Source organism: Notamacropus eugenii, chromosome 5 (assembly GCF_028372415.1).
Source record: "Notamacropus eugenii isolate mMacEug1 chromosome 5, mMacEug1.pri_v2, whole genome shotgun sequence".
NCBI lineage: Eukaryota > Metazoa > Chordata > Mammalia > Diprotodontia > Macropodidae > Notamacropus > Notamacropus eugenii.
Window position 1 is genome coordinate 139,292,692 of NC_092876.1, and position 21,865 is coordinate 139,314,556.

At 46.2% G+C, this 21,865-nt stretch overlaps 1 protein-coding gene across 8 annotated transcripts in view; it reads right to left on the reverse strand.

Moving 5' to 3' along the window:
- Positions 1 to 20,938, reverse strand: part of ZBTB16 (zinc finger and BTB domain containing 16) — a 253,600-nt gene extending 232,662 nt beyond the window's left edge. For 3 of the 8 annotated variants that reach the window (XM_072611061.1, XM_072611058.1, XM_072611064.1), the window contains exons 1-2: positions 20,632 to 20,937; positions 15,720 to 17,085 (exon numbers count right to left, since the gene is read on the reverse strand). In XM_072611061.1, coding sequence (XP_072467162.1) covers positions 15,720 to 16,990 — 1,271 coding nt within the window. In that variant the 5' untranslated portion in view covers positions 16,991 to 17,085; positions 20,632 to 20,937. Of the gene's footprint in view, positions 1 to 15,719; positions 17,086 to 19,459; positions 20,349 to 20,631 lie in introns of those variants that run through there. The other 5 variants (XM_072611062.1, XM_072611060.1, XM_072611063.1 and 2 more) reach the window with 3 other exon arrangements.
- Positions 20,939 to 21,865: the final 927 nt, after the last annotated feature.

The window sequence follows — 21,865 nt, forward strand, 5'->3', positions numbered from 1 at the left end:
GACTCTTCACATATCAGAAAAATCTAACTAATGCTCACTACCCACGGGGACACACAGACTCTGGAATCCAAACTTAGAATATGCCAAACCACTCAGTGCAGAAACACAGGAAAAAGGGCCAAGAGACTATAGGTTTGGGCTGCCATAGGCCCTCTTCCTTGGTGATTTTTTCATTTAGACTCCTGGCCCCAAAAAGGAATTCTGGTAAGTTCCCTTGGTCATCTCTCTCACTATAGTATCTCTCTTCTGTAAAGGCAACATGGCAGAAGACAAAGACCACTGGATTTGAAGGCAGAAGACTTAGTTCAGGTTCTGTCACTTACTACTAGTATGATTTTAGTTAAATCACAGCTTCTCTGATATTTACTCATCTGTAAAAAGACTAGCTAAGCAACAATAAGTCTGATCCTAGAGCAGGGTCCTACTGAACCTGGGGTTTACGAACCTGTTTTTAATAAAATTTTGATAAGGATTTGCTGTTGTTCAGTCTTTTTCGGTCATGTCGGACTAAGTCTTCATGACTCCACTTGGGGTTTCTTGGAAAAATACTGGAGTGGTTTGCCATTTCCTTCTCATTTTACAGATGAGGAACTGAGGCAAACAGGGTTAAGAGATTTGCCCAAAGTCAATCAAGTAAGTATCTGAGGCCAGACTTGAACTCGGGAAGATGAGTCTTCCTGACTCCAAGTCGGGCATTTAAAAATATTGTCCTAAAGGTCTGAGACATACACAAAAAAAGAACTCTTGTTCTGGAGGGATAAGAATTCCTTCTGCCTTTTCCTTATTTTTTGATGAAGGTCTCTATTACCTGTCTCTTTGTCCAATGACACTCTTATTTTCCTTTCACTGGACTGCTGGGCAGATCTTACAGATTTCTTTGGGGATGATCTCCAGCCACATGTGAGTCACGAGAACTTGGGACCAAAGCCATCACCAACCAGCTTGATCACCCACCTTATCCACCAGATTGAAATTTCTTATGACTTCTGGCTGTTTCCAAGAATTAAAGCCTCTCTCTAGAACACGACGATTTCTCTCTACCAAGGATAATACAAAGAATGTGCCCAGGGCTCTGAAGAAAGTTTCAGAAGAAGAATTTCCAAAATATCTAGAGAAGTGGAATAAAGGGTAGTTATTCCAAGACAACACTAATTTAGATGTATGCTTCATTAGTTTCTTTTTTATTATTTATACTATATATTACATTATTATATTTATGTTACAGATTCTTATCTATTTTTATTTCATTTTGGTGCTTCTTTTTATTGCATCACATGTCTAAATCACACTACTTATGCTTTCCTTTCACCTGTTTCACAGGTCCCTTGGATTTAGAGCTAAATGAGAACTGAGAGACAGATCATGTAGGCTAGCTCCTTCATTTTATAAACAAAGAAACTGAGGTCTGGAGAGAGGATGTGACTTGCTGAGAGTTACATGGGTAGTAGGCATGTTGGTGGTCATCAAATCATTCCCAGTGCCCTCCTCCAACCAGGCATTCTATTACTACCCCAAGAACAAAAAGTTACTGTGGTTTTATTTTTTATTTTTATTTTTTAGGACTAGTCACGGTATTTAAGATATATTTTTCTTTGTAGTTTTAGGAGAAAAAGCCACTCTCCATTCCCCTCCCCACCAACAAGGTATCTCTCTCTAAAGTGACCCCTACCAAATAATGGACATTGGGACCCTTCTTCTCTTTCTCCACCTCCCCCTCCCCTTTTCTAGGCTCTGTTTGGTTATCTCTAACATCTCTGGAAACTCGGACTTTGTGCTGTTTTTCTTTACTCCCCACTAAGACTGTCCCAAGTAGATGCCCCCAGCTCTAAATAGCACCTTAACTAATCTGCAAACACCACAAGGACACTAAAACAAAGCTATCAGCTGGGTCTCTAACTTTAACAGCCAGTCCAAACTCCTTTGTTTGATTCTCAGACAGCTTACTGACCAGGTGATGGGTTGGGGTTTTTCTTCTCACCCATCTCTGTCTAAAATTCGGATCTCTGTTTGACCCAAACCCCAAAAGAATAAAGGGCCCACCTATTAAAAGTTTTAGATACCCACGTTTTCAGTAAACCACAAGTGAACCACTTGTAGACATCTTAGCGGGGAAGGGGAGAGTGGAAAGGGCTGAGAGAGAAGGTAGAAGCTAAAGAAGAGACCACTCAGCTCTTTTCTCTTATTATCGCTGGCTCAGATGAAATGCCCTTGGAGCTTGTGCGTGTCTATGTGAGGCTGGAAGCCGAGGAAGCTGATAAACCATGTGATAAACACAACTGCTGTTTTGACAAGATACCTGTTTTCTTCCATCAGGTGCTTCACACATCTCTACGCCAATCTGAAAGAGGGTCCATCAGTCTCCCCACCTGGCCCCCTCCTTCCTAACACACTACTCCTCACCCTTACCAACAGTTTATCTTTATATATTGGAGAAACTAGCGTTTATCAACTCATCTACTCCTCCTGGATTGTTAAATAGACCACAGGGGTTATCAGACTAGCTGATACTCGACGATAAACAGCAACCTCTTATGCAAATAGGAGTTAAGAATGTGGGGCTGGCCGCAAGTCAGAAACAGAATTTAGGAGAGCATGAATTTTAACACGTTTTCTAAACCCAAACCTGAAAACCTGTGAGATCTTGGAGAGGTTTCTGTGGGGGGTTGTTTTTCTTTTTTCTTTTTTGGCGGGGAGAGGGGCAGGTAGGTTTGATCTCACCTGTGAATCTCTTATCTGTCCTCTCTGTCTGTCTTCCCCTTATCTAGGCTCCTCTTTTCTCTCCCCTACCCCACCCCCACCCAGAGCCACCACATTTCCCCAGCACTTTGAGTCTCTCAATGTCCTTTGTCCACTGTTCAGGACTTGTTTTGAGAAGAGGGAGATTAGGGCTGTTCTCCTTCAAGGGGGTGGGGTAGGGTAGGGGGAAGTCTCCGAGGGAAAAGCCAAGAGTTCTGGGCTCTCAGGCACAATTGTAGGATCAGGAATTTAGCACCCTCCTGGACTACAGAGATGCAAAGAAGCACCTACCACAACCTCAAACAGGTTTGGAGTCTGGGTGGCACTTTCTGGAACTCTTATTATTATCTTCAGGGCAGACTGCATGTGAAGACCAAGGGATAACTGGTCCACAATAACAAATGAAAGCTACCGTGTAGGACTGAGCTGCCTCCAACACCAGGCCATGGATGAGGAGGGGGAAAATTGTAAGCAGAATGACAGAATCCAGGGCTGCCCAGAATGAAAGACTGAATGGAATAGGCTAATTTACACAGGAAGTAAGCACTTACCAGGCCCTTCATCCCAACACACAAAACCCTCTGCCATATCTGGAAGCAATTACATCCAGTTAACATGATCTGCTTGCCACTAAAATTAACTGCAAACAGAAATATTTTTCACTTTTGCAATAAGAGATGCCAAGGTTTGCCCCGTTCTCTGCCCCCTACCCCCTGGATCCGGCTGCTGGAGAATATTTAGCAGCTACTCGGCTTAAATAAATAAATAAAATAAATAAATAAAAACTCTTGAAGCTGTCAAGACACACACACGAAAAAAGAAAAATAGTACATAATTATGGAGGGGTGCAAGGGGGAAAGGTGGCAATGGAAAACACTGTGCTAAGAAATTAAGGAAAAGGTCCATGCTTACTGGAGCTAAATGAGTCTTTATCACTCACAAGTGCAGTCCTAATTTTCTAAAAGGGAGCTAAGTAAAGAGAAAAATGTTCTTAAAACCATTCAATTGAGCATCACCTCTAGATTTACCAAAATATTCTCAGGCACCATCTTTTCCCTTCCCCTAATTCTAGGGTTGGGGGAAGGGTGGGAGAGAAAGGAAACAAGGGACAGACATCAGTCTACCTTAATATAGGAAAGCACTTGGAGGCATTACTTAACTTCTGGTCAGACATTCACTACCCCCACTCCAAGAGATCTTCCAGCTCCTGGTGTCCTCTAAAGTGGGAACAGCCCCTTTTAAAGTAAGGATTACTTGCTGGTTTTCTCATACAAGACAAAGCAACCGCTAACAAGAAGTGATAAGTACCTGCCTTGGTTCTTGGACACCAGCCATACTCACTTTCTGTGAGATCTCACAGTGAAGAGAGCCTGAGGAAGATATGTACTGCTGGCCCTGCTCTCCCCCTCTCATTCTTTGCCATTTTCCCCTTCATGAGCATATTTTATTTTTGTTTTCCCATGAATAGGTCTCAACACAACAGACAAATGCCCCCTACCCACATCCCAGAAACAAGTGAGTTGCTCTTAAATTCTTCCAGGCCAGGTCATCTCCCATCACCTTCCTCAGTTTCCAAGTGACTCAGGGTTCTGGGTGCTTCATCCAGAGTGGGCTGCAGTTCATGGTTTTGTCACCAGGGGCCTACAGAACAGCAGCATTTACTTCGACTCTCAGAATTCAGAAGCATCTCCTCACTCCCCTCATAAAAAAAAAAAGCAAAAATTACCTCAAAAAATGAGGTCAAACATTACTTGCTGTTCTCTGTAAAATCAGGTCAAGAAAAAGCTCATCTCTCAGAGGGAGAAGAAAGTGGCAAATAAGAAAAGAAAAAGACTTTGCTTAGAAAAAGTCAACTTTAAAATAGGGGGAAAACCCACTATTTCATCTTGATTCAGTAGCCTAGGTATGGAAATGGTTAAGTCCTTCTTACTTTGAATAAATCAAAAATTCAAGGCTGTAGCATACCACAGTGATTCTCTCTTTACATATGACAAGAAACAGAGGACCTGAAATCCCAAGCATCCTGAACAGGGTCTCCCCCCAGCCCGCACAGGTTACACCGCCAGGGTCAGGGCTGTGGACCTTTAGCGGCAACATTCATTTCCTGAACAGGACAAGTCCTCTTGACTATAAAACTAATAGGAACTTCCTCGCACAGCCAACTCAGGCGGACAGGGCTACTTGTCACTGGCCACGCAGGAGGAGAATGCTGGTTCCCATTAGTGGGTTATGATGCCAGGTGCTACTAATAAGGTCCATCAGCCAGAAACAAGAGCCTGCTAAGTTGTCCTAGTTCTGGAAGTAATCACAACTCTGGCCTTGGCTGGGGGAGAAAATTTCTCTGGAAGGAGGGGGCCCAAGGGAAGAGCAGGCTGAACTACAATACATGCTACACCAGCATGTAAATTGCCAAGTGGCTTAAAATTTTTAAAATAAATATAAATTTAAAACAACACTGTATGTCCCCCCAGCTACTGTAAGAGGCTCCCCAAATTAACATTAATAATGTTTCACTAAAACGCTCAAGGCTTGATGGATCACACAGAGGGCTCTAATGGTTCACTGCATCTGTTTTTCACTATGGCATGGAGACCCGTGCCAATGGATCTAATGGCATTCCTAACACACCATTCAGTTCATCCATTCAGAGACCAATACAGGGGAAGGTGGCAAGAAGGCATCCTCCCCCCGACTCAATGAAAAGCAGCACACCCACACACTGGTGGGGAGAGGCGGCCCAAGTGGAAAGCATGCTTTGTTTGGAAGTTCTGGTGAGGCTATTCTGAATGCCAGATATAGGTATATTTATTGTTTTGGGGAGTGTTTGAACAAGACTATTCTGCCCAATTCAGTCCAGGATTTCTTCCTAGTCAAAGCATCCACTGCTGGAAATTCCAGCAATTTCCTTTGGCTCTCTTTCAGGGTCTCAGGAAGTGCTTTCTCATGTCTAACTTGAATCCTTCCAATTGGAATTTAAAGCAGAATCTGTTCTGATTGAGAAAACTGAAGTCCTCTAAGACTTCACAGGGATTCTTCACCAACAGTCAGTGGATAGATTTCAAGAGGTTTCATGATGGGGAAAAAATTACATCTTCTATTTTCACTAACCTTTGGTTTTTCTTTGTAATCTTACATATTCTATTTCATGAAAATATATTATTCTAAGAAGTGGTCCATAAGTAAGAGTAGGCCTGGGTAGTTAACTGTGAATCTGTTGTGCTTGCTAAGCATTTCCCAGAACTACCAAGTCCCAGCGCCAGTCCAAACTCAAGTTTCTATGGTCTAAAAACAAAATAAAATAAAAAAGAGGTACCCAACTCACCTCCTCCCTGTTGCCCTGAGAAAGGACACACCTGGGCAAAACCCAACTATCAGTTTTTCAGGCTAAGTTGTATAGCAGGAGCTCAAAGGTTTTAAGGAGAAAAAAACTGAGGGGAATTTCTGGGTATGTTGCCTTGAAATTTACCACATGAAAATTTTAATGTTTAAAATTTATAGCAGTTAGTTTCTCTCTCTCTTTCTCTCTCTCTCTCTCTCTCTCTCTCTCTCTCTCTCTCTCTCTCTCTCTCTCTCCCTCCCTCCCTCCTCCATCCTTCTCTCCCTCCCTCTCTCCTGTTCTTTCTTTTTCTGTCTCAACCCCCCTCCTCCCCTTTTGTTTCTCTCCTCTCTTTCCCTCTCTCCTCTTCTCTCTCTCTCCATCTGTCTCTCATACATACATAGACACATACAGTAGAACTATATCCCTCAGGCTGACCCTTCTCCCACAGGATCACCCAAAACATGGCCAGCCCCACCCAGCTACAACAACAGGACTTGCTCAACCAGGCCTTTGCCCTAGTCCTCTAAAATCCAGTGTCACTAATCTCTTTCCAGAATTATTTTCTGGCTCTTCATGACAGGGAAATTGAGACTCAGTAATATTAAGATTCACCTCTAGATCACCAAGTTGACTACTCAGTCCCTACGGTCATACCTCTTGACAGGGAGAGCATCAGCCGGCAGTGAGCCCTCCTCATCCAGGCTCTAACAATCATTCATGCTAATTTTGTGTTCCTCTGTGATTCAGTCTGGGCTGTGATAGCCAAGAGTCAAGTTTTCTTGGATTTAGGGGTTAGGAGAATGAGGATAAGAGGGGACAATTAGTACTCCTCTAGAATTCCCCCAGGCATAGTCACCGTATGATACCGAGGTGCAGGTGCAGTCACATGTTCACACAGCACCAGTCAGTTGGACAATCAGTGTAACAGTCAGTACCTCCTCTCTGATTTGGGAGAACAACCTCTGGACAGGGAATGAATGATTCATACATGCCCTCTCTGACTTCTCTTAGGATCACAGATTTAGAGTCTGCATGGACCTTAGAGGTCATCTAGTCTAACTTCTTGTTTTACAGGTAAGGAAACTGAGCCCCAGAGAGATTAACTGTGACTTGTCCAAGGGCACACAAGAAATAAGGAAGAGTCAGAATCTGAACCAAAGTCTTTTGCCTCCAAAGACACGATGCCCTTCTGCCACACCAATTTCCTTTTGTGTCATCCTGAGTTTTGGAAAACAGGGACTCTTACCACACAAATTCCCCATTTATCTGCAGTATAGGTTTGTCTCAGTTTGCAAAATTCCAATATATAAAAACCTAAATTTATAAAAGATCAGTTAAAGGGAAATGATTTGCATTTTTAAAAAAATATTCTTTACCTTAAGGATTTGCCACAGAATGTTTATGAAGCTATCTTAGCACATTTTAAATGGGATACAGCATATAAAAAATACACTTTATGAAAAAAAGTGTATACGATGAAGGACACCTGGATTCATTTACAAGGAATTCAAGACTTACACCTTTAATTTTCATTGGTCTTGTTTTAAATGTCGTTAATAAAACAACCCCACACACACATACACACAAAAATGAAAGTGATTGGAAATGTTTTCCTCCCATCTTCACAAGAAGTCAAGGAACTGTGAATGGAATTTGATTTAACAGTTTGGGATAATCACTATTTTAAAGATTCATAAATAGTTTTCCTAGAAAAAGCAAGAGAAAAAGTGTTGCTGAATGATAGCTTTTTTTTTCTTTTTCAGCAATTAGCAGTAACATCCAATAGCTGCAGTAAATTAAAATGGGGCTTCTCACTGAGCCGAGACGTAACTTTCATAAAGTAAGCAAAAATAAGTCATCTGTCTCTGAGAGTTTCCAGAAATCTCCAAAGTTGAGTAAAAATGAGAGCTGGCAAATGAAATGCCAGCAGGTAAAAACCAGCTTATCTAAACCCCTGGCTAGGCAGTTAGGCGGCACAGTGGATAGAGGGTCGAGTCTAGAGTAAGGAAGACTCCTCTTCTTGAGTTCAAATCTGGCTTCAGACACTTTCGGTGTGACCCTGGACGAATCACTTAACCCTGTTTGCCTCAGTTTCCTCATCTGCAGAATGAGCTGGAAAAGGAGATGGTAAATTATTCTAGTATCTCTTACTAAGAAAACCCCAAACGGGATCCCAAGGAGTCAGTCATGACTGAAAACCCCCTGCATAGGCAGCCTGCCTCAACCACTAATTAAAAGGACCCAAACTAAATCACCAAAAAAGAAAAAAGAGGAGAGGGCGGAATGAATGCTATTCAAATCCAACTATATTCAAGGTACTGGGTTAAGTACCAGGAATACAAAGAAAAAATAAAAAATAGTTTGTTTTTTTCTCAAGGCCATTACATCCTATGGGGACGATACAACATATAAGCAGATAAATAATGTACATGATCATTTGGGGAATGAAAGATCACTAACAATCTGGGATTGAGAGAGGCTTCTCTTAGGAGGTGACTAATGAGCTGAGCCTTGAAGATGCCCAGGGGAATCTAAGAGGGAATAAAGGAGGGGAACATTAATTTGTGAAAAACTGAGCCATAGATGAGAGCAGTTGAGGTCTACCTGCCTAACCTTTACCATGATTATTGGCAGAGAGGAAGCCCAGATCCACAGAACAATCTCTGACACTTCTATAACATGGCTTTTGCCCCTACTGCCCCTACTCAGTTCCTTTTCTTTTGAACACCTGGTCTTTCCATCTGGTGTGGGCTAGTGGCCTTTCATGGGTCCAATCCCAATGCTTATAAGTGGCCTAGCAGCCCTCCACTTTCAGGGGCTCACCATATTAATACTGGATTTAGTACAAACATGTAATCGACTTTAGCTCAAAACTCCTGAACTTAAGCAATCCACCAATCTTCATCCTCCTCCAGGAGCAAGGTTTACCAACATGCACCCACATGCCCAGTCCCAAATCTCCTGCAAACTGATGAACCTAATGCCTACAGAAGGAACAAGATAAGGAATGAGCTTGAGATGATCTGTCAAAAATCCTGGGGGTGCCAGGTCCCTTCATCAGAGCAACCCTGTAAGGAAGGCAGTACAAGTCTTATAAGTGAGGATCATATTGACTTAGATCTAAAAGGGACCTTAGAAATGTTCATCTTTTTCAACCTCCTCATTTACAGAGGAAGAAACTCAAGCCCAAAGGGTTTGGGGCAATGGTGGAGGTGGCAGTTAGCGTAGAATTAGTTAAGGGGAGGGGGAGATAAGTCTGTTAAACAACTGTCCATCTACATAATTGTATTGGGGACAACTCAAGGGACAGAATCTGGTTGTCCAGGACAGACTTGTGACAGAGCTGTGAACATCTTATCTACTGAAGAGCTAGACAAGATGTCTTACTTTGAGGGATTTTTTCTGCAGGAGAAGGGGGTGGGGATTATATGACTTAACCTGGGTAAAATGACTGAAGTTATGCCTCAGGACGCACAGCCCCTGCCCAAGTCACATGTTGGCCCTTACCTGACATTCTTCCCTAAAAGTTGTTCTCTATACTTCATCCTAAGAAATAGAAGCCAATCTCCAGAAGTTTGCAAAGTTTCATACAAACCACCTGTTGCACTCACATACCATTCTCACCCACCACACTAGCTCCAGGACAAGTTGCTTAAAAATTTGTCAGTTCAATTTGCTTAACAGACAAGCCTTCCCTCACTAATTCCACTCCAACCACCAAAAAGGCGAAGTTTAATTGCCAGGTGACTTTCCCACAACAACACTGTATTGGCTTTCTCAAGCCCCTGTAGCCTCTTATTACAACCAGTCACACTGATCAAACACAGTCAACTCTGCAACCTCTGGACACCAAATTCTCCAGTTTCTTAGTCTGTTTAACAGTTGCTGTTGTTTTTTTGGGGGAGGAGGATTTCTTTTATCATTTAGATTTCCTAGGGCAAAGAGCCTATTAATCTTGGCACTTGAGGGATGAGCTAGAGGGTAAGAATCTCCACTTATGCATTTAGTCACTGATTCTGAACAGCTTAGGCCATATGGTCCAAAGTAACCCCAAAATTAAAGTTCCCTTTCTCTTTTTTGTCATTTTAGATACCATCTCCCCAAACTCTCATTAGCTTCATGAGAAACTGAGGCTGCATGGGAAACGGTGGCCTAGCCACCACTCACAGTCAATCCCTTCTCCTCTAGACTAAAGATTTATAATCTGGGGCCCGTAAGCCCCCAACACGTCCACGGATAGATTTCAGGGGAGGGTTTATGGACTTAGATTGAAAAAATTATATTTTTATTTCAATATAACTGGTTTCCTTTGTAATCCTATGTATTTTAAGCACTTAAAGATATTTATTCAACAGACAGCCCAAGAGATCTGTGACACACAAAAAGAACCCTGCCTCCACTGTCTCCTTCCCAATCTAAACTTCTCCCAGCTCCCAAAATAATCTCCGTGTGTTTTATGATCCCATCTTTACAACCCTGCTTAGGAATCTTCAGTGGATGAACATGTCATTATCTTATCTTTTCCCCCTACCCCCAAAACCCACCCCTCCCTGTTCCTTTAAGAGTACCATTATTCTTCAGGTCATGAAGGTTTGAAATCTTACATCCCTCTCATTCACCCCACACGACCAATCACTTCCCAGATCTCATCCACTCTGCCTCCACATCTCCTGCATCCATTCTCTCCTCTCTACTAACACAGCCACCACCCCTTACCACCTCCCTGCTAGACAAGAGCATAGCCACCTCACTGGTCTCCCTGCCTTCAGTTTCTGCTCTCTCCATTCTATTCCCCATACAATTGTCAAAGTGATATTTTTAAAGCACAGGTCTCCACCATGCCACCACCCTGATCTAGAACCTTCAGCTGGCTCCCTATTACCAACCACTGAAATCCAACACAAACTCCTGCATGGCCTTCAACTTACCTTTATCATTTCATTACATATTACTCACTTTCATGCATTCTTTGGTCCAACCAAGCTAGCCTTCTTCCTGTTCTTCCATACAACACTCCATGTTCCATCTCCATAACTCTATACAGGCTGTGCCCCCTGGGCAAAGCTTTTGCTCCACCTTCTTTATGAAATCTTTCCTGAAATTCCTCCTCCTTCTAGTTAAGTGGTGCGTCTCCCCCCGCAAAAAAAAATCTCCTTTATTTATTTTTGTGAATTTTGTATATGCTTATGTTTATACATGTCTCCATGGACAAAAGGTAAGGTCCTTGAGGGCTGGGACTATTTCATATCTGTTTATGTATCTCCAATGTCTGGTATATAATAGTCATTTTAAAATGTTTGATTTACTGGATCCCAAGGTCTGCCAAAATAAAATAGAAACTTCTCATCCTAACTAACATTCTGGAGTCCCCACCATACTTTTTCAGTCATCTCATGTTTCCATTCTTCACAAATTCAACGCTCTAAACTCAAAATCCTGGGCTTCTCTTGGAATCTGCCTCTCAGAATGAGGCCTGAACTACCCCTGCCCCCTCCCAATTCTTCCTTCTCGTTAAAAAGACCTTCCACACTGCCAGGAACTCCACAAGCGATCACTGATGGCATTGCATGAAGGAAATGCAGGGGAAGAGTGAAGCAGCTGACTGCAATAGGACTTGATGGCTGCTCCATCCATCCATATCCAGAGAATTCTGTTCTGTCCTACACATCAGAGAGAGGGAATATGACAGGTTGACATACAAAGAGCAGGGTGGTCAAGCAAGATGTGAAAGGAACTAGAAACCAGGCACGTGAAAACTGGCTGAAGGAACCAAGGGCATTTAGCCTGGAGAAGAGAGGACATGATTGCCATCTTCAGTATATGAGGAGCTGTAGGAAGAGGGAGGAGATTTCTTCTTGGTTCTAGAACCAGATGCAGTGAGAAGTGGGAGGTAATCAGATTTTGGCTCTTTGTAAGGAAGACCTTCCAGAAAAGGCAAACTGTTCCACAAGATGCTGCCTTGGAAGGCAGTGAACCTTGCAAAAGTGCCTGAACATAGGGTACATTGATGACTCCCTACTAGAAATGGTACTCAGAAGATTTCTGCATTATATGAGAAACCAGGAAACAGTAACGCTCAGATAACTCTATCACTCACCTTCTAATCCTGGATCTTTCACTTCTATATGACTTGTTCCTCATACCCTTCGAGCAGCCCAGAATGCACTCCTCCCCTCTGAAAACATTCTCTACCTTCAAGGGTCAACTTAGTTGCCACTCCTCCATAAAAACCTATCCCGAGCCTCCACAACTAAAAAGGATCTGTCCCTCCTCAAATTTCTTATAGGCTAGATCCCTCTCCATTGAACTTAGCACACTCTCACCATTACAATGCAAAAAAACCTTCCCCATAGCATCCCATCCACCCCTTTATATTGCAATATGAATGAGAGCAGGGAGTGCCTCTTATTAATTTTTGTATCCTTGGTGTTTAGTGGGTACCATGCCCCTCAAAGAACATTTACTGAATTGAATGCCATGTTCTTCCACAGGGAGCACTTATCATAAGAGAAGAAGTGGAAGGAAATCTTAAACCAAGGGCAAAACTTGGGAGTCACTGAACCTGTGTTTAAATCACAGATCTACTTCTAATTACCTGCATGACCTTAAGAAACTGAATATCCCTGGGTCTCAGTTTCCTCATCTGTAAAATAATGGAGCTAAACCAGATGACCTCTAGGGTGTACCTTCTAACTTTAGACATAATGCCATAGTCAACACAAAGTATGATTGTGGCTCCCATGTAGTGATCCATTCCCTATTCTGGATAAGAGAGACTCTTTAGCATACATCACTGGCAAGCAGAGGTCCAAAGGATTTGTCACTATTTGCACATACATAACATGTAGTAACAAACAATGGGGCAATTCACATGAGCACACAACTAAGTCTCTAGCAAGCTTCAGTCTACACAAGGAAGAAGGGAAGGAAATCTGCTATAAACGAAGATGGAAAGACAAAAAGGGATGCTTTCCAATGGGAAGACACCCCATATATAGGTAGATTTTGGCTTGATGTAAGAAGAAACTTTCTAACAATTAGAGCTATCCCAAAGATGGAATGAGCTGACTGGGTAGGGATTGAGTTCTCCCTCACTATCTGGGTCTGTTCTCCTCTGTCTTCAAACAAAGGCTAGATGCCTACCTGTTGACTATATCAGATTGCAGAGATACTAATTGAACTAGATGATCAATGAGTCCTTCCAGAACTGAGATTCTATGACACTGACTCTTTACTCTCATTTCTAGAGACACAGAAAAAAACAGCATGAGAGCAACAAGGACCAAGGGCATTCATTCTGTTGGGTTCTATGGGAGGACTCCATGGTGTGCAAGCTGGATTGCAGTGCGGAGAGAGCAGCCAACTAGGGTCAGTGTACCGTTAATTACTCTTTTCACAGTACAAAAAAAAAAAAGGAAACTGAGGCCCCAAAAGCTGAGAAACCATTTCTATCATGCCTTCATTTTCCACAGCACGAAACATTCATTAAAAGTGAATATTCAGGAAAAGATGACGAAGTTGTCTGGTAGAGTTGGAGGGGAGGGTGTCAACTTTTGGAAAGTTTGAGGAAACAAATATCTTTTTCTGAGTAATACAGGTATCAAAAAGACATACCTTAGTGTTGGTTGTTATTTGCACCCACCGGATAGGGTTGTTACATGTAACCTGAACCCAGTTGTATTTTCCATGTCTTATTTGGTCTTATTACGCATTAGGTAATATCATAACAGATTCCGGCTGAGCTGAGATTAGATCAGGTGCGGTACACAGTCCTGGGGTGAGAAGGGTGGAGATGATTCCAATCCACCCCCACACCGGACACGCGAAGCCGCAATGACACTCTCTACTAAAAACCTGTCTAAGCAGCACTGGTTTTATAAGCAACTTTTCATTTCGGTGCTAGAGGCTAGGATGGAGAGGGTGGAGGGGATAGGCTACAAGAGGTGGGGACACCACCACCAAAGCCCCAGAAAAAGAAAAAGAATGAGGGCATGGGTTTGGAGAAATTCACATGACACCTTTAAAACAAAAAGTAAAATACATTTCTCAACCTTCTAAAAGTAGAGCCCCAAGAATAAAATTTGATATACATATATATATACACACACACACACACACACACACATATGTGTGTGTGTGTGTGTGTGTGTGTGTGTGCATGTTTATGTATATCTTGATTAAGGCAAGGTAAAAACTAACACACTATTCATCACATCTGTATGCACTCATCACATCTGTATTTATTCATCACCTGTTGATGAAAAGCTCAAAACCTCTTTGAAAACATGATCTCCTTTCAAGGACAAGTGTTTTGCTGATTATAAATAGAAAGAAACTGAGGCCCAGAGAGAGAAGCATCATATTATGCAACATGAATCCAGAACACAGCTCTCTGAACTGTCAGGCTTAGTTTTCTCAATCCCACCCATCAGAACATCTGTTCCTCCCCACCTAGCCCAAAAAGGTTCAATAGGAAAGGTCCATAAGATGAGGTGGAACTGAGGAAGGAGTGCAGAACCTGACAGAGAACCACCAAAAAAAAAAGATGTGGCTAAAAAAATTGTTTTCGACAACCTCTTGCCTCTGTAGCTGCCACTGGCTAACAACCAGAGAATCTGAGACTGAATCATACATACACACCAAACCTAAAAGGCACCCAGGTGGTACAAGGGATAGAGTGCAGGCCTGAAATCAGGAACACTCATCTTCATGAGTATGAATCTGGCCTCAGATACTTACTAGCTATGTGTCTCTGGGCAAATCACTTTACCCTGTTTGCCTCAGTTTCCTCACCAGTAAAATGAAGTGGAAAAGGAAATGGCAAATCACTCCAGTCTCTTTTCAAAGAAAACCCCAAATGTGGTCATGAAGAATTGGACATGAATGAAATGACTTAATAACCACCACTAAAGCTAAGTAGGGACCACCATCCCTGCCGACTATGAACATCCAAATGAAAAGAAAGCAGACCACAGCCATCATGGGAGAAAAATCAGAGGCCCAAACACAAAGGAAGAATGAACCTAGGGAGAAAGGAGATGTCCAGAACTATTTCTCCACTATCTAATTTTAGGCATTTAGGTGCATGGAATGCTGATCTTGAAATCAGGAAGACCCAAATTCAAATCTGCCTCTGATACTTACTAGCAGAGTGACCTTCAGTCAATACATCACTTGGTCTTTTCGCCTCAGTTTCCTCATCTGTAAAATGAGTCACATCTACCAGACATGGTTGGTGTGTGAGCAAATTAATTAACATGTATAATAAAGCACTTGGCAAACTTTAGAGCCCTCTATATATTTTTGTTGTTATTCAGTTGTTTTCAGTCATATCTGGCTCTTCGTGATTCTGTTTGGGGTTTTCTTGGCAAAGATACTAGAGTGATTTGCCATTTCCTTCTCCAGCTCATTTTACAGATGAGGAAAACTGATGCAAACAGGATTCAGTGACTTGCCTAGGTCTCACAGGCAGTAAGTATTTGAGGCCAGATTTGAACCCAGGAAGATGAACCTTCCCTTCTCCAGGTCCAGCACTCTCTGTACACTAGATATGATTATCTACTGTCCACTAGGTGTGAGTCCCCCTCACTCTAGGCTAAGAAGATGAATCGGTCCTTACAGGGTCAGAAGGTATGCTAGAGGTACAGAGAGTGCATAAGCCTACCTGTGCTGCTCCACAGCATCGTTGTCTGGAAGTTCAACCCCACAGACACTGCACTGCTCCCCCATGGCCCGGTTCTCAGTCTTCACGCCCACAGTCAACTCGCCCAGTTTGCTAAAAAGCTCTCTCTGGATGAAGCCCTGGGGCAATAGCCCACCATAGGTGCTAAAGTCCATGGAAACAGCCAGGGCTGCGGGCTGCATGTGCAGGGTGGAGGTCATGGAGGATGGCATGCTCAGTACTGAGTCCGCCTTGTGATTGGGAAGGACAGAGTAGATGCCCAGGTGCTTCTCAGCTGAGGCAACAGAGTGTTCAGGTCGACCAGGGGGACCCTGGCTGGCTTCAGCAGGGAGCACTGGCTGCTCTGTACTCTCTTCCCGTCCATAGTGCAGCTCTCGGGCGCTGGTGATAACACTGCTCCTAGTAGGGGTCCCAGGCCCATCCTTGCTCCTCTCCTCAGCCTTGTCCCCACCCGCAACTGAAGTGCTGGACTCGGCTGCCCCCGGGCTGTCCTGACCGGGGACTTCATCCACCTGCATCATCTCGGTCTTGACCTCTGCCACCCCTGGGTGCCGCCCAACACTGGCTAAGCTGGACTCATCGGGCACCCCAGGTGGCTGCAGGGCTCCCTGGAGGAGAGACTGCCCGATACTCATCAAGCTATCCACAGCAGCCTTGGTAGGACTCATGGCTGCCAGGCCAAAAGAAGTAGACACAGAAGGGTTCTGCTCTGCCACCGCTCCGGGGAGGTGTTGCCCGGCCACACCGGCATATCCACTGTCCTCGATGGAATGCTTTGAGATAAAGATATTCTTGAGGTACCTTGCTTTTCGGTCCTCTTCCTCCTCGGCACCACCATCAGCCATGGTGGTCTCTGGGTCATTGTCGTCTGAGGCCTGGATGGTCTCCAGGATCTTCAAACACTGTTCTTCTAGGTACTCGATTTCCAGGATCTCCGCTGCATAGAGCAGGTCATCCAGGTCCTCAGCCTTGGCTTGGAGGGTGGCTGTGTAGGCATACTCCAGAATCTGTTGGAAGGTCTTTGGCGACAGAAAGTCCAAGGTGTAGTGCTGGCTGTTTCGGTGAAAAAGGATCTCAAACATCTTGCTGGTACAGGCCAGGACTGTCCGGTGAGCATGGAACTCTTGACTGTCCACCATGATGACCACATCACACAGGGTCCCTGCCAACCGCATCTGGTTGGCTTTGCACAGCAGCCCCGTGGGGTGGCTGGGGTTCTGCAACTGGATCATGCCCATTTTTGTCAGATCCATGGCACCGTCCGGGGCTTAGGCATGAGGCTGTCTTTCCTTCTGGTCTCTGTGTGGTAGGGCAGAGTGGCCTTGCAGGGTCAGCTGGATAGAAAGGCCTGAGGGAAGAAGAAAAGGGACAATAAAGGAGGAGGGAAAGGAGAGGGAACAGAGTGATTAATCTATAGTCCTTAGAAAGGGAATTCTGAGATAAAGTTTCCAGAGCAAGAAAATCTTAGCACACAGTAGGTACTTCATAAATTTTGATTGACTGCAGTCTGGGAACACAAGGGTTTTGGATTTGAAGGGGTTTAGGGCTTTTTTCCTTTTTATTTTTTTTTCTTTCTGGAAACCTGCTTTAAAAATCCCAAAGTTGGTGGGAAGGAAGAGAAGGTTCTTTTGCTTTCCCTCCTTTTCCACCCCTAAGCAGGTTTACTCTGTCAAACATTATACCAACAGCTATATAAGGAAAGTCAAAATCAATTTAAATTCAGTGGTTTTGGGGGAGAGGGTCTTTTAAAATGTTTTGATTTAGGGGAGTGGCATTATCTTCCAGAATCGTATCCAGAGATGATGTTACTCAAACATGAATCCTGAAAAATAACAAGTATTTAGTCCCTCCTTTTATTCAGCGCAAACAACCACGTAGCTGCTAAAATTTTTCTCCCTAGCTCCTGTAGCCCTCCAAAATTCCAGGACAGACCAAAGTCTCACCCTCCCCTTCTTCAGTGTGGCAGCCCCAGGGGCAAAGTCCATGAGAGCTGAGGGCAGCACCCAGCAAGAAGCCAACCTATGAATGGCTGTTGCTCTCCTCCCTACATCCCTATCATGATCAGCCAGCAAGCGTCCAGCTCTGCCCCCAATGGACATCCTTTAATTCTGAATTCCTGCCTCCTCCCTCATCCCTGGGCTAAGTCTCACCATCTCTGAAGCAGCTACATGTCATAACAGTAGAAAATGCAAGGCTTGGTTGGGGTCAGGAACATCTGAATTTGAATCCAGCTTCAGACAGAAGCTGTGTTATCCAGAGCACTGAATTTCTTATTTTCTCCTGGCCTCATCTTCCTCTTCCTAAGTGGAACTAATAATAGTACCTACCTCCCAGGGTTGTTTCAAAGATCAAATGAAACAATAACTGCGAAGTGCTTAACACAGGGCCTGGCACAGAGTAAGTGGTATATACATATTAGCTATTATTATTCAGTCTCTGGCAGAAACATCTGAGGAAGCCAGAGCAGGGAGGTATGGTTTATTTGGTACAAGATGCTAGGAAGACACTCTGTACCTGCATGCATGTGCAAAACACGTAGTAGACAGATGCCTGTGGAATAATAACTACTCCCATTTATGCACCTCTTTATAAATTGCTTTATGTACAACATCAGTAGGCAAGGCAAGTACAGTTATCCCCATTTTTCAGATAAGGAAATTGGGCCTCAAAGAGGTTAGGTGACTTGAATTCAACTCAATTCAATATGAACATTTATTATGCTCCTCCTACATATAAGGCAGCGGGATTTAAAAAAAGAAAAAGATTTGCCCAAAGTCAAACAGCAGAAGACAGAGTATTGTGTGTATACAATACCACAGATCTATGATAGGAGAGTGTGAAAGGAAATATATGGATAGATCACATAAACAGAATGTGATCAGCATGAGATATCAGTTGCATGGCCAAGAGGGAGTTTCTAAAGTACATATGCTGTATCCTGTGACCCAGAATGTCTAACCTGGGATAAAGTTTGTTCCATGGGGCAGGGTTTAGAAATTTGGGCACCGGCTATGATGGGGAAATAATCCATGACCTAGAGGTACTGTAAATATATCTACCACTGAAGCAAAACTAAAAAGAGGAGGAGATGACCGATAAGGATCCCTCAGGGTCATTAGCAAGGCACCTTGGTTCCCCAGATTCACTGAAGTGGTGATGGGAATGGTGAAAAGCCCCCTCTATCTTACCCCCTCACACCCAGCTGTTGGCAATAACTGACTGAAATGAAGAGAAGCAAAGAGGAAGGACACTCCCCTCACACACATACTCAGAAAAATCTCCTTAGGCCCCAAGGAAATTGAACCCAGGGAGGTGGTGAGTGGTAAATCTGTCCAGCAAGACTGAAGGGGTTAATAAGTTAGCTATTCCTTTTTAAGGTACCCCGTGGCTCTTCACCAGGTGGAAAGGGTGGAGGAAGCCTAAAGCATAACGTTAGCTCCCATCTGAAAAAGGAAGATGGGGATTCCTCCTGATTGAGGGGTTCAAGCGGGGTGGCTTAGTTTCCCAATCTCTCTCCTCCTAGCAGACCCATTCTCTAAAAGAGAGAACCCCATGTCTGTTCTCTCACCTACATTTCTACACCCCAAACTGGCTTTCTGAACTGAACACTGGGGACTGGAGAAAGCTAGTGTTAACACCCGACTGAGGGAAAGGGCAGCACAATCAATTTCAGATGACCCCCCCAAGTTTCAACCCAGGAAATAACCCCATGGAGGACTCACAAGTGACTTTAGGAAACTTGGGGAATCAACTTTTCTCGGGGCGCTGGAAATCATAAGGAAGGGGAATAGAGCCTAAGAGAAAAAAGAAAGATCCGAGGTAGGGAAATTGAGTCCCAGCCGACTGGACACCGAAGCTCCGGCCCCCTGAGGGAAAGGGGAGGGAGAAGGATGGGAGATGAACAGAAAAACACAAAAGCCACCCTCCCCCGACACGCCACCAAGGGGTCTGCGGCCAGCATCTCCCCGCCCCCCTGCTGTGAAATGGGTGGGTGGGAGCAGGGCAAAGGACGATCGGAGGCGACCAGAGAGCCCAGGCTCCAGCCAAACGAGTGTCTGCCGCGCCGGCTGAGGGGGAGAGTGCGTCTCCATGGGGGCTCATTGCGGTGCCTGCGTCTGTGTGTGAAGCCCAGGTCTGAGCGTGAGGGCAGACGGGTGCCAGTCAGCGTGCGAGGGTGAGTGCCCGTGCGTGAGTGTGAGACGAGGCACCCACATGCATCAGGTGCAGCGCCGCCGGCACAGCCCGCCCTGCGGCCGGCTGAGAGCGCACGGACCGCCTGGGCTCCGCGGCCGCCCCTCCGGGAGGATGGGGAAAAGACACGCATGCACGCAGAGCCCCGGTCACTCCACGCCACCACCCCCCAAAAGCAATCAAGTCACGGCAAGAAAAATAAATCCTCCCGTGGCTGTTTTCTTCCCCCAAACGCGTCCCAGCACGCCGGCCCCGGCCCCCCGATCCCGGCTGCCCAGCCGGCCAGTAAATAACCCCACGAATAAATAAGCACAAGCCCATTTCGCTCCCGCGCAGCCGTCGGCATACACAGGAGCCCGGACCGGCTCCGGGCTCGCCGCCTTGCCCTGACCATACAAAGCCTCCCCGGAGCCCAGCGGCCGCCCGGCCCCGGCTCTTACACTCAGACCCTGGCCGGCAGGGAGGGGTCGGCGGGGGGGGGGGGGGGGGGCAGCGGCGCCCGAGCTGACAGCCGGGGCTCTCCCCTCTTCCCCGCGGCGGCGGCGGCGGCCGCAACAACGGCAGCCCCGGCAGCTTCGGCAGGGGAGAAAGGCAAAGAAAGGAGGCGAAGCCGCCGGGCCCCCCCGGACCTCTCCGGCCCCCCGTGCGCCCCGGGCGCGCGGCGCCGGCTGGCCCGTGCGCCCCTCCCCGGCCCCCCACTCACCGCGGCCGAGCCGTGCGCTCCGGGTGGGTGTGCGTGCCCGTGGGGGGTGTGTGCCTGTGTCGGGGAGGGGTGTTGTGGTGGAACTGTTGCTCTCGGTGCTACGGCGGCGGCGGCGGCATAGCCCGGCAGTTCGCAGTACCCGCTCTCATCGCCCTTAACTCCTCTCTGCTGCGAGGTTAGCAAATCACCACCGGCTGCGGCGCCTCCGCCGCGTCCCACGTCAACGCCGAGCCCCCTCCCCTGCGAGGCCCCGGCGCCTCTCCATCTTTAGTGCTGGCGGCCGAGCGCGGCTCCCTGCCCACAGCTGCCCCCCCTTCCTCCCTCCCCTCCCCTCCCCTCCGCGGGCTCAGCCCTCCCGCCCCCCGCGCGGGCCGAGCCGGCCGCTCCTCGCCGTCCCCTCCCCTCCCCTCCCTGCCGCTCTCCCGGCTCCGGGCTTCGCCTGACATCTAGCTGCTGCCGGGGCGGCAGCGCGAGCCGCTGGGCTGCCCAGGGAAGGGGGGCCTGGAGGACGGACTGGGGATCGTGGGGGCCCCCGGGAGAGGGGAGAAGAGAAGGAAGCCGCGGCAGCGCCGTCCTGCCTTGGACACCCCCTTTCGGGTTTTCTTGTCCTACATCCCCACCAGCCTTTCTAGGCTCGAAGTTTTCTCCCAGTTTGTGTACGCGCCCCAGTTCAGCGGTGCTCCCCCCTCACTTCAGGGCATCTAACCAGTTTGCAGGGTGCTCGTCCCCCCTCTCGCTCCCGGCCCTCCCTGCGATCCTCCGGGGTCTTCCAGCCAAGCTGTCTTCCAAAGCAGACCTTTCTGACTTGGGTGGGCTGTGGGAGGGGGAGCAGGTGGAGATCTCCGAATAGGGGAGACTGGGGGGGGGGCGAGGTTCACGAAACGTCTGCCCCATTTTTTCGACCCCGATCCTGCCAGGGGCAGGAGGAGCTTGGGGCCGGAGGGAAACTTCGCTGCTTTGCAGGGGCGTCCCCCGGGGTCTCTAGCTGGGGCGGGGGGCGGGTTTGTAGGCATCCTCCCCCCATCCACTCCGAGCCGCGCGAAGTGCTCGAGATGACACTGACGAGGACCCAGAAAAGTCGGCCCCGTTTCCCCAGATGGCGCCCTAGTTCCTTAGGGGACAACTTGGGACCAGAACCCAGTATGGGGCAGACAATGGGAGTACATTGGTGGCCTCTTTATATCCCTTAATCCCTGGCCTCTCCTTCCTAGTACCCTTTGGGTAACCTGGAGAG